Source organism: Pimephales promelas, chromosome 11, assembly GCF_988280905.1.
Source record: "Pimephales promelas chromosome 11, fPimPro1.hap1.1, whole genome shotgun sequence".
Taxonomy (NCBI): domain Eukaryota; kingdom Metazoa; phylum Chordata; class Actinopteri; order Cypriniformes; family Leuciscidae; genus Pimephales; species Pimephales promelas.
Genome location: NC_142779.1, coordinates 10,554,026 through 10,567,060, shown reverse-complemented (window position 1 = coordinate 10,567,060; position 13,035 = coordinate 10,554,026). Strand labels below are relative to the sequence as shown.

At 35.8% G+C, this 13,035-nt stretch overlaps 2 protein-coding genes across 2 annotated transcripts; one reads left to right on the top strand and one right to left on the bottom strand.

Annotated features, from left to right (window-relative positions):
- Window positions 1-239: 239 nt before the first annotated feature.
- emx2 (empty spiracles homeobox 2) lies at window positions 240-5,347 on the bottom strand. Its single transcript, XM_039672485.2, has 3 exons — window positions 4,438-5,347; window positions 2,901-3,085; window positions 240-1,443 (listed from the first exon to the last, which is right to left on the bottom strand). The coding sequence occupies exons 1-3, from the start codon at window positions 4,826-4,828 to the stop codon at window positions 1,276-1,278; spliced, it is 744 nt and encodes a 247-aa protein (XP_039528419.1). The 5' UTR covers window positions 4,829-5,347; the 3' UTR covers window positions 240-1,275.
- A 3,921-nt stretch (window positions 5,348-9,268) lies between these two features.
- LOC120479640 (lysophosphatidylserine lipase ABHD12-like) lies at window positions 9,269-12,883 on the top strand. Its single transcript, XM_089117406.1, has 5 exons — window positions 9,269-9,409; window positions 10,334-10,416; window positions 10,556-10,634; window positions 10,724-10,848; window positions 12,663-12,883. Exons 1-5 carry the CDS (start codon window positions 9,269-9,271, stop codon window positions 12,778-12,780), a joined length of 546 nt encoding a protein of 181 aa, XP_088973532.1. The 3' UTR covers window positions 12,781-12,883.
- The last annotated feature ends 152 nt before the right edge of the window (window positions 12,884-13,035 follow it).

The window sequence follows — 13,035 nt, the reverse complement described above, 5'->3', positions numbered from 1 at the left end:
ATTACGCAGCTGGTGGAATATTCCATTGATAACTCCATTGAAAAGTGATAACTATAACTCGCTTGTTTGCCCTAAATGACAATGACACCAAGGGACAGAATCAAAAGAAGAGAACTGTCAGTGCAACCCATTCAATAGTGCCCTATAATGTTTTTTTCCAAAACAGATAATACAATGTATCCTTAACCATTTACTATACAGGGCAAACGTTTCATTTTGGCCTCTTTTTGTGAAAACAAAAAGCCTTTACTTTTATTCTGAGCAACATATTGATAAAACTTTATTGACAAAATATTGACAATTACATACTTCTTGGAAGTATACTTTGTGTTAAAATTGTAGCAAACTTAACACAAACACAAAATTATTTACATTCTTGTAAAAGACGATTTAACATAAACATTAGCTTTTAGTATCTCTATACATGGAATACGCTCAGTGCTTGAAGTTTTGCTGCCTAGGCGGTCGTCAATTCTTAATCCTTCGAGGCAACTCTTTAGAGGAGGGGCGAGTCCCGATCATATATTCGCACCAAGATTACGGAGTCATGGTAAAGCTTACATTTTTAAGGAATGTCATGGAAAATTTTACTATTGTATGTGGTAAACTTTTTTTATTTAATATAAGGTTTTAAATGTGTTTTACTCCTTAAAAACACTATAACGCAGCACTGCTACTTCATATTGTTTTCACAATCACTTTAACACGAGATTCATAAATTCAAAGACTGCACACTGTTGTAAAAAAAAGAAAAAAAAGGAAGAAGCACACAACATTTCTCAGATTAAAAAAATCGAATTAAAACAAATTGACTTCGAAAAGGTCAAATTAATTAACCTACCAAAAATTCTTTGCTCTACCATGCAATTCAAGTTTTACAAAAACAGCTGTATATTTTGGTATCTTGATGGGGAAGGTTCACGTCTTGAAAAAATAAAACGAGAGGGAAAAACCCCTCAGAAGTGCAAATGTCCTATGCGCATTTGAGCTATGTTTTGTAATAGTGGTGATGAGGTGGTGCGGGTGTGGTGATGGGGGCGGGGGGCTGCATGTAATACCTGCCAATCACCTTGCCTTGGCAACGTGAAAATTATTGACAGTTCCCTTGTAGTGACAAGCAGTGCCACCAACAGGATCTCTCACCCTCAAGCTGCCGATCTCAAGAATCAAAATGTGATATTGGCTTTACCCTCTCCCTCTGTCAGTACACAGCATCCTTATCCGTGACATCCTTCAAGCCACGCCGCTGTCCCGTGTTCGAACAGTTCAAGTCTTTTAATCGTCTGAGGTGACGTCAATTTCCTCAGGGCTTCCTTGTTTTGTGGCCATTCTCCATCGGTTTATGTGATGAGTTCCTTTCTTTTTCTGTTGTGAATCCGACCCTTCTTCCTCCAGTTTCTGACGCTTGAACTTCGTCCTTCGATTCTGAAACCAAACTTTTACCTGGGGCGAGAGAGAAAAGGAAAATAATCAGCGTAAAATACAACAGCTTTTCGCTGGTCTCTGAATAAAAAAACAATTAAACAAAGAGAGTTGGCCTGACAGAAAGTATCACTAACGTGCCTTAAGAATAACTAGGTCTAGACGGACAAAGAACTGCCAGGTATCTCACTGTCAATCTAGTCGCGAGAGCATTGGTCGACTTTCATTTAGTGTCTTCAGTCTGAATAAATTAAAGCAACATAAAGAATTTAAATGAGGTAGCCTATTAAATTCAATATTAGCTACTGATATGTGAGGATGATATTTAGGCATGGGCTTTCCTTTTAAAATGCACCTGACCTGTTTACTAACGACAGGTTGAATCCTCACTATACCATTCCCCTGCTGCTACTTCAAACTCAAACTTAACTGATAACGAGAGGAAATCGACTCCCTATACAATAAAGCAGCATGTGTAGTGTGATACCAGTGAAACTTCACCGTAACTGACGCTTTTTTATCACGGATATGTTAGCTGGCCTATTTACAATTCACCCCTCATTATAGTCTAACCCCGTAAACCTTTTCTATTAGCATAGATTGGTAAAGTTCAGTCTTTACCTTAATTCATCACCAAAATCATTCATATCATCCGTAAAGCTCTCAGCTGACAACTTGGCAAGTGAGGCACATTTAATGTGCATTCAGTGAGCTAATTGAAGCACTGAAGTGGCTCGTCGTCCATTTCTCTCTCTTGCTCTTCAGAAAGGCGCCGTTTAGAAAAGGGCCGGTGCTGTCACTGCGACAATAGACCCCGACCGGGCCACTGAACGATACGAGCAAATACGATCTTAAATATGGTTAGGGAAATTCATAGAATCCGCCTCATTCTTTTAAGTGTCCATTTAAAACGGTTAACTGGTTAATTGCCAAACATTTCCCACAAGAGCCCTCAATCGGAATCGTTCAACTTCACCAAAAACAGGGGTGAATTAAATGGTGGATTTAACTCACTCCAGATCATTCAGCTTTAAGAACAATGCTTATAGCTCTTTCCGCATGTGGTTGCCAACAAAACGCTAAACAAAACAAAAACATTTTCTGAAATCAAAATGTCACGAAATATGTACAAATATGTTAATAAATATATAGCAGGCTATATGGCCACTTACTTGTGACAATACTCATTGCGACTATATGCAAATATGCTGGCAAAGAGAACGAATAAACGTTAAAAAATATTAAGGCCTATACATAAAAATATAAAAATTTAAAAGCTTTAATTGATAATTACATCATTCAGAATTGCATTTGTGTGACGCGAACACTGCATATTACATTTAAAGTATAGCCTATGACCATAATATGTAGCCGTTTCAAGGACGAGACTATTGATTTCAGTTGTAATTTAGGCCGTATTATATCCACAGCACCATGCGCACATCCGCGCTAATGAAGACAGGTAAACATCTTCTTACCTGAGTTTCTGTGAGGCTAAGGCTGTGAGCGAGCTGTTTTCGTTCCGCACCGACGACGTAATGATTTTTTTCGAAAGCATGTTCAAGCCGTAGTAGCTGTGATGGTGAAAAAGCTGTACGAATCCTTTTGGGCTTTCTTGCCAGTGCATTGTGCAATAGGAAGCTTTCCGGGCTTGTTTCGTTTCCTGTAATGAAAATGATGATAATCAAAACCCATATAGTGTCCCATTATATTTGCATTAATTTTATAATTATATAAAATATAATTGTTAGACTATAGACTACAATCATTCTGTTCTCATTAATTATTTGAGGGCATGAAGTTTTAAAACATTATATACAATGCAACATCTTACTAAAAATATAGCCTGCAATAATATTAATATAAAAATAAACAAGAGGGTTTTTTCTGTTATCGGCATTGACAGTGCAGTGCAGTGATAGTGCAAATGTTTTCATTGGCTAATTAAAGTTTTGTTGCAAATTCAAATGAGAGACAAAATAATGTTAATTTAGGCCTACCCTTACTCATTCAAAATATAATGCTCACAATATTATTTTCCAACACTTGTTAATTAAACAATCGGAAATATAGACTACGACTGTTTTTATTTCAGACCTGAAACATTCTCAAACTAATTCAATGGCCTTGAGTATCTTGATCAATTGTAAATAAAGATTTCCATAGGAGTGTTTCGGTCAACAGCTGGGATGACAATTGTTCCCCAATATTTAATATTACAAAAGTAAAATAAAAGAGTTAGACTTTTGCAATAACATGTGTAATTTTAGTATTATATGTAGTCTCTTAATAGGCTACCACACTTATTAACGTTTAATAATAGGCTATTAACGTTAATTTTTAAGCAAACAGTTTTACAGCATTTAAGAACCAGACAAACGCACTTTTAAATAAAGGCGAAATTATCATTTCGACCGAAAAAACGGTCGAACGGAAAATACAGACTACTTCTGTCTATTCATAAATTAATTTGTAGCTCTTAATTTTTTTTCTCATAGTGATATGAATGCGTATTATTTGTAATATATAAATGTTTCACATATAGGCTATATTCAACTTCATTCGATAGGCTGTGTTTTATCATATTAATCAATTCGAAAGAATTGAAACAATTTAGGCTACGATAAAATAAATAGGCTATTTAAACCTTTTAAAATAATTACTTAATTAATTCTTAATTACTAAAATATCAAATACGAATGTTTTAAATACTTTACTTGTGAGTTTTGAACCAGCTTAGTAGCTATTAAAGCCGGGCTCCCTTCTTGCAGAAATTTACCGAGCACCGTTGTATAATGCCATACTTCACAACATTAGCCAATATTTCGATGCAATAAAATGGTTATACTTTTTTTTCGATAGCATTAATTTTAAGATTTCCAATATAGCACAAAAGTGACATTTGGCTAATTATCAATAAAAACCCGCCGTGACCTTTGGCCATGTGGCTTTTTTTTTTCTTTCTGGACGACTGGTCAAAATAATTGGCGAATGAAATATTTTGTAGAAACTTACCTTGAAATCTGTGACCCAAGTATCTATATCTATGTATCAACCACGGGTAAAAAGTTGAAGGGTCCCTTTGCTGGCTTGCGAAAAGAGGGTGCGGACTGTGCGAGGACGACAGTGGGTGAGCAGCCAAAGCATGAGGAGGAGGTACTGAATGGACTGGGACGGCGGAGTTTTGAGGATGTGAAACAGCCTCTGCGAACACCAAGTCCGGGTTTGAATAGACGCCCCTGCCGCTGGAATGAAAGCCGTTTAAAAATGGATTCATCTGGCTTGAGTTTGCATAGCTGAGCGCCGCTGGTCGTATGGGCTCCTCGGATCTCGACGCTGGCAAAGGATTATCCTTCGCTACCAAAGACTCTATGGTAAAACACCTCTTCGGTGTAGGTTGAAACATTGTTCACCAGGCAGGATTCCCCAGTTTAAGTGAAAACGGTACACGCGTTCGCACTAAAAAATACTCCACACCCAAGACCAAAGTTTTGCCAGCAAGAGACAAGTTAGTGGCAGCTAAAGAAAGGGTAAAAAAAATCTTTCAAAAGCACACAGCTCAACACATCGTGAGAGAGGTGGCCGACTTCTCCAGACAATCCATGAATGTGATCGGTTCCTCACCAGTTGTGCTAGCGATTTGTTAGTTCATGAGCCTAATTAGCTCTGGAGTCACATAAACAGTTTCCTCTGAAGCCTGTAATGGCTTGGTGATTGGTCGCTGCCGCTCGCCTTAAGGTTGAGGGAAGAGTCTTTAAGTGCGTCAATACTGAACGAGCACGGAGAGGCGGATTCAAGCAAAACGGAACGGATTCGCCCAGAAACAGAGCTGTGGAGCAATTTACATACGCAGCTGATCCCATTGAAAGACTCGAGGTACTTCAGCATGTATTTGTGTTGCATTCAGGGCATAACGAAGCTTTTACACACGCTGCGCCTCAGAATCAGTGCACGTTTAGATGCATAACTACACATGATGATGCTGATGTACTTGACTACAAAGGTATCAATGCGAAGCGTCGTTTAAACAAACGACTGTAATCAATGCAATTCTGTCAGAAAAGAACCAGTTCAAATGACAATCTCTGCGTATATAGCCTCTATCAAACTTGTGAAGGTTCTACTTTTCTGTCAGTTCGGTGGGCCTGTCTAACGCCCACCTCTGTATTGTCTCTCCGCGTTTTCATTTTCTCCGATGGGTTTGTGATTAGTTTAGGGATGAGAGACTCTCTTTCTCTATTGGCCAGGAGACAAGGATGAGGCTTATTAGACACAGACAATATTTTCAGCCCTGTTTGTTTGTCGTATGACTACAAGAGTCCATTACCCTCTAACTACTCATTAAATTAGCCGAGTTCAATCCCATTATGGGTTACTAATGTGCATTCTGCATCTCGAAAGTTCAGGTATGCACAGTTGACAACGCGATATCTCTTGGGTTAAGAGTCTTTTTTTCATGGTGTGAGTAGTTCGGTGATATCTTAAAAATGTTTTATTCTTTTTACTTTTTATAAATATCATACAACACTACAATAGCTTAACATATTATTGGGTGCAAATTAAGGCAAATTTAGGCCATATTAGTAGCCAACTAAGCTATAAACATACGGAAACTGCAGACATGTTTGCACAAATTCTACACCTCAATTTCTATAGTTATATGGGCTATAACGGAATAAAAAAAATTAAAAAGCTTCTTCTGAATTTGTCCATGTTGAAAACTCGCGCTTGGTGTATTTTTACAAGTGTTTTATGGCACGGCATTGCGCTCAGTGTGCAATGTGGAAATGAAATATTAGGCTAAATGTTTACTACTAAATACCAAAAGTCATTGTTAACTTTAATAATTTTGCCTATTGCTCTCAACACCCCACATTTGTTAAAATAAATGAACAATATTTATCAGCTAATATTTTAACCCGGACGCAGCATGATAAGGGGAAGTGGGATGATGGCTACTGCATAAAACAGAGGAATTTTAGAATTATCCTTTTCCTTGTGTTAACGCAAAGTGAGTTTATAGAGTAGGCCTATTTAACTTTAGTTTGAATAATATTAAATTATTATTGTTATTATCATCATTATTATTAATTAATGCCTATATGCCTATAGCCTATTTATTATTATGTCCGTCTATTTTCCTTGCGTCTAATGTATTAGCAGGCTAGATACTGTTGTCGGCGTGTCGGATTCAAAAAGACATTTTATTTTTCTAATCCTTGCTCAAATATTCAAGTTCTTCATTCTAGAAAGAATCCCGAACTTCATGCTTAACAGATATCAACAAATAGCTATTAATTAAATATTTAAATCTTACGAGATTATTTTTTAGCATGAGTTAAGGTCACTCTTAGTTTTTATTATAGCCTCTTCCGTGCATTGCTATCGCACTTTTTTGACTCCATACTGCTGATAGGTCTTGGCTATAGGCTACCCTACCCGCAAATATTCTTTAACTTCTGTTTCCTCGGCCACACATAAATAAGACGCCACATTTCGATTTGTGGCCTATTATGAATTTATCGTTTGCTGATGTAGCCTACATAAAGCACAAACGTTTGGAGAAAAACGGGAACAAATTTGTAACACATTTTTTACATCTCTGTCTTTTGTGCATTTGCTAAATAAAGCACATAGGGGCTTTTAAAATCGATTAGGATATTTTACATTATAATTTAAGCTTTGCACATAAAGGGAAAAAAAAGGAATGTGATGGATATGAGAATCTGCTGCTCTTCGATCTGGCACTGTGTGTAGGCTAAGTGTAAGGATAGTGCGACACCAACTGGTGATTTAACTAAATGCACTTGCCGACATTTTTTGGACGTATACACAGTCGGTCGCAGCAATGGGAAACACAGTTTTACTGTCTCGTTTGTCTACATTGCAAACTTTGTTTTTGTTTTTTGTTTTTCCAGGAAAATCTAAAGTCTTTCATCATCCATATTACCACCTGCAGTGATATTTCTAAAGCTCTACTGGACAAATAATGACAAGCTCATGACAAGCTTTGAATGACGAAGACATTCAAATCCCGAAATTAAATTCACTCGAAATCAACCCAGAATTTGTATAGGTAGCCTAAACATTTGTAACACTTTGCGGGTCTAAAAACGTAAACAAATAGCATATAGCCTACAACAAACAAAATATTATTATTAGGCATAGCATATGCCTAAATGATTGTCAGCTGGTTAACTTTTCAGGTCTCTCAATGTCAGTACAATTGATCTTGAAATCTGTCGAAAGGAGGCTAATATTTAAAGCTTCAAAAGAATAATTTGTTCCCAGTGCGATAGGTCTATCGTTAATTTGTAGGCCTACGTGCTATCAAAAACACTAACACTTGATCAATATCAGCACATCGTTTTAGTCTCCAAAACCAAGTGATTTTTCTTCTGGAAGTATAAATATAAATGTTAAAAAGTTGCCGTTGACGTATACCCATTCAAAAGACAAAAGCGCATTGCTTTATTCGACAATTTATTGGACCCATCCTTCAAAAATGTGCCGGATATGCAATAATTACGTGGATTGCTTTTGAAAAGATGTTATGAAATGTAACTGACGCCCATGAACAGCTTTTCGAAGAGCATTGCAATTGAAATGTCAGCTGAATTATGTTCTATCGTCAAACTGCACAGGCTTCACAATCATGGCTATAGTGTGTAAAGTCTTATCAATTCCAATTCAAGAATTACCTTAGAGCTGTTCCTTTTACATGCATAATTTAAAGCATGGGAAGCAGGTCTGGTTTTCCCATCGTGGGCCTACGACAAGGACTGAGTGCCATTTCCCTGACCCTCTTGTTTAGGCCTACCTGTGACAGTGAGATCGGGGGCAAAGCATACAGCGGGCAGATGGGCCAGGTTTGGGCCAGCGCGTCCTCGTTCCTTGAAAAGAATATTGGGCAATGAGCGTTGTCTTTCGATGCGAATTTAAGGAATTTGTGTAATGGGCTTCAGATCTCGAGAAAAATGACTTTACCCGTAGCGTAAGCAGCTTACGCAATACAAGAGAACCTATCGGAAGAGAACACCTTTTATTCTTAGACTTTTAATCTATGTTCACTAAAGATTCCCTTTGATGAGCTATAACCATGCAGACACTATATGCAACGTCTTCATAATTTCTCAACATTGATCAGTGGGCCTACATATCTTTTACATACATTGATATTCTGCATTGAACTTCACACTCCTTTGCACTTTATTTAGTAAAAAACTGGGAGGCAACTGCAGCATATCACTTAACGTCAACATTCAATCATTTTGCAACCTATTTGAAAAAAAAAAAAAGATCCAATGAAACCAAACATAAAAACATAAAAAAAAAACATAAACATAAAAAAGTGTGTAAACTACCACAATATTACAACTTTTTTTTACCTTAAATACAATTACCACACATGGATTTTGGCTAATACCCCATGAGTTCCTTTGTTTTTGTTTTTTTATTTGATGAGGATATACTATTTAAAATTCTAAATAAATAGATGTGAATAAATAAATAAAATAAAGGTGATACATGTTGCATTATATTGAAAATACATGTAAATAATTAGCTTGATTAGTCTTGATGCTGGCATGACCTTTGTATCCTCAATAAACAGATCTGCACCCCATCGTATTGCAATTTCAAATGTGAGTAAACTCACTTTTTTCATTATGTAGAAAGACTAAGAACTTATAGAGATAATGACTGAAGTGTCTGGCCATACAGTTCTTGAGTGCTGTTGGATATCATGTCTTGGCATTGGACTACAGAGGTTAAAATGTTGTCACTTTACTTAAGCCCACATTTATTGTAACTCATTTCAAATATGATTTTTCTATGGCTTACTCAAATGTATTCAAATCTGTCAGGTTTTGGGGACTCCACTGGGGAACCTACAGAGGCCGGTCTGAGCACTGATGCCTTATACTTGTACAACTGGGTTAAGGCACGCAGTGGAAACAGCCTGTGTGTGTGGGGGGGCACTCACTTGGTGGGTGTGTATCTACATTTTTATTGACTGTTGCTATAAGTTTCTATAAATATATTTAAAAAAACCAATAAAGACAATATATATAATATGACTAAATAAAATACCAGTCTATGTATTTTCTACATATTCATAACAGTATGTTTATTTTTCAATAGAGTAACGACTAATGCTGCAGTGAAATTACTGGAGGAAGATATGACTGATCGTATTTTATGCAATTATTTGTCTCAATGTCTCTTCAGTGTTTTTGTCTCACTTTTTACTTTTTACTTATTGTAGTATAGCCTATCAGGGAATCAGCAATCAGGGAAGTGATCAACATGAAAAACAAGGGACTACAAAAATGGCACAGAAACAGGAAATAACACAAAAGTCAAAAGACATGGGGAACATAATTTACACACTTTATATATTTTAAAACATTTCTTGACTGCAAGAGTGGAATGGTGTATTTTACTTTATTTTATATATTTTTTTCTTTATTAAAAAACTACACATTTATTGACAGGAAAACAGTTTGATGGAATAATACTTGAGGGTGCATTCCTAACCGGGGAAGTGGCACCTAATCAAATTTTTCAACACGCATTTTCCTGGCTAAGTAACGTTGAGGATCTTTTAAATCATGGAAAAACAACTGACAAATGAGTTTTAGATGTTTTCATTTTAGATATTTTTATGAGGTATTTTATTGATCAATTTTTTTCAATGTTTTTAAGACCTATATCTTTCACAACATTGTAATTGGGATTTTCTTACAAAGTAAAATGTACTTAAAACCTGAACAATTTAATTATGATGAAAATAAAGTTCATTCATACTTTACATGGACGAACCACACAAGATGATTATCATTATGAATGATATTATTATTAGATTAAGGTCATTAATCTGTTTGGTACCTCTCTCTTTTTTTCTCTCTAGTTTTATTGGAAATTCCCATACATTCAGTTGTTCCTTTTCAATCCACTTAAAAACAACATTGTGGTCTTTCCAACTAATAAGAAGTATGTGACATTGTTTCACTATAGTAATTAATATATATTTAACAATATGAGTAGAAATGTGATTTGAATAGTATGCCAGTGTAATGTTAAATATGAAAATTTGTTGTAAAATTCGTATCTCGTTTTTCTCTTTTGATAGTTTGGAGAAAATTAGAACTCCTATTATGATTCTCCATGCTGAAGACGACCATATAGTGCCATTCGCCATGGCTCAAGAGGTTTGAGTTTATGTTTAAGAAACTTAATTTACCCTAAAAAATAATTTGAAAATACATATTTGCTTTAAATTACATTTATTCTGGTTCAGATTTACAGAATCGCAAAAAAGGCCCAGAAATCAGATGAGCGGGTCAAGCTGGTACCATTTGATGGATCACTTGGATATCTTCACAATGGTCTCTACAAAGACCCTGGTTTGCCAAATATCAAAAGGTGATGTCATGTTTTATACATTTTTAAGATTTCAAAGAATTTTCATAGGAGATGCATGATAAGGGTAAAGAACAACACTAGTAAATGTAAAAGTAAAAACAGCTCTGGAGAAATACTTTCTATAAAAAGTAACTTATTATGAGTAAGCTATGCATTACTTTATATAATGTTGAACATACATCACTTAATGACAATATCAGAAAATGGCAGCAAAATGTCTATATTTTACGAAAGGACCCCCATTGGGGTGAATTAAGAAAATACATTAGAAAATACAACGTGGGAACTGTGTTAAAAAGCACAATGAAATGCGCAATGAAATTTTTTACTGAATGTACCATTTTAGGGAATATTGACGTAAACACAAGGTAAACAACGGGGAAAGAAATCAAATGTGTGCATTAGTTCTTAAAGTGGCAGCAGCCTAGCATTCCTGCTTAATCAAACAACAAGAGAAAAAGAAAAAATCTCGTTCTGCACTTTGATTGAATAACTTTAGAATCAATATTTAAATCATATTGTGAAGACTTTGTTTTATATATCTTCGCGTCGTGCCTAACAACGCCCTTCAGCCGTTACTTATTCACGATACAGCACAGCCTCTCGTACCTTATTGCTTATATATATATATATATATTTTTTTTTTTTTCATTATTCAATTGCATTACTCATTATTCAATTAATTTTAAATAGGAGGCTACCTAGTGTCCACAATGTCGCCGGATTTGCACTTGAATTTGCAGTTGATTTTGAACTCTGGAGGACAGACTAGAGGAAAGAGATTTAACATTTATGTTAATTAAAGCAGTTCACAACACATACCAATGAAGGTCCTGTCCTGGTTTACCAGCAGGTTCTTGTATTTGATGATCTGACGGAGACACCACGCTCGCACGCTCTTCCTCTGTGGAACTCCATGAAGCTCAGCATGTCAATCCAAGACAAGGACTGTCGACCATGTTGTAGTTGTTTGTGTTGTCCCGCCAGTCCTGCAATTGTCTGAGGAACGCTGGGGCCCTTTTTGGTGATTAATGAGTCGATCTCCATAGGGAGGAGTTTGTGATAGCCAGCCTAAAAGAAAGAAATTATGACAGATGGAGGTGGTTTTCAAAATAAGGACTTAGTTCACAAAACAGTTTGCCTATACAGAAAAATAATTTTTAGTATGCGTTTAACATGAATAAGATGTTATAAATTAACTGTGAATCAATAATAGCACTTAGCTACCACCTGGATGGCCCCTTCACTAAAATATCACAGCCACCTGATTTTTACAATTAACAATTAGCTTGTGCACAGAGGTCAGTCATGCCAAGCATTGATCCGATATGGAAGCAGATGGTTTTGACCAAATTTATAACACCACAACAAATTCCTATGTGTTTGCCCACGCTTGGCGAATAATATTCTGATGTCTATTAAATGATAAACAATTGTAGTTAGCATGAAATATAATTTTAAATATTTTTTTATTTGATTTTATGATTTAGCTTTTTCTAACTCTCATAGATGTATTATTCTTATCCTTAATTTCAAAGACATCCTGCTCTGGCTGTTCCTTAGCAACAGGGACTAGGACTTTAGATATTAAACCAAATTAATAAAATGAATAAAATATTGCATCCTTAAATTGGAGAGGTGTTTTACTTAGTGCCACTTTTGACTTGAAGAATCAACCAATAATCAAATACTTGTATCATGATGACACGTTTATGTGATTGATTTACCAATGGTTAGAGGGAAGTGGAGAGTGGGCACTTCCAGTAACTCGTCTTGTTTTTTTTTTTCCTCTCTCCCTCCATCAATATCAGCAGCACCAACAGGCGTCTGATCAAGCAGATGAGGATGGTTCTCCGCCATGTTGGTGGTTTAGTAGTAGCCTACTCAAGATTTGTGTACACACACCATATTAAGCTCTTTGTTTGGTCATGAACTTAGCTGTCCCATGAAATTGATAAAAATTGAACAGCATGGTTTAGTGTCATATGACACCAATCATCACTATGGAAAGACTGGTAAGTGTAGAAATGCCGTATTGTAGTTATATATATATATATATATATATATATATATATATATATATATATATATATATATATTTATCTCTTTTTATATGTATCCGTTTTATGTAGGTCCATGTTGCATGATGTCTGTGCATCTTCTGAATGGACCAAGAGTCTGGAAATG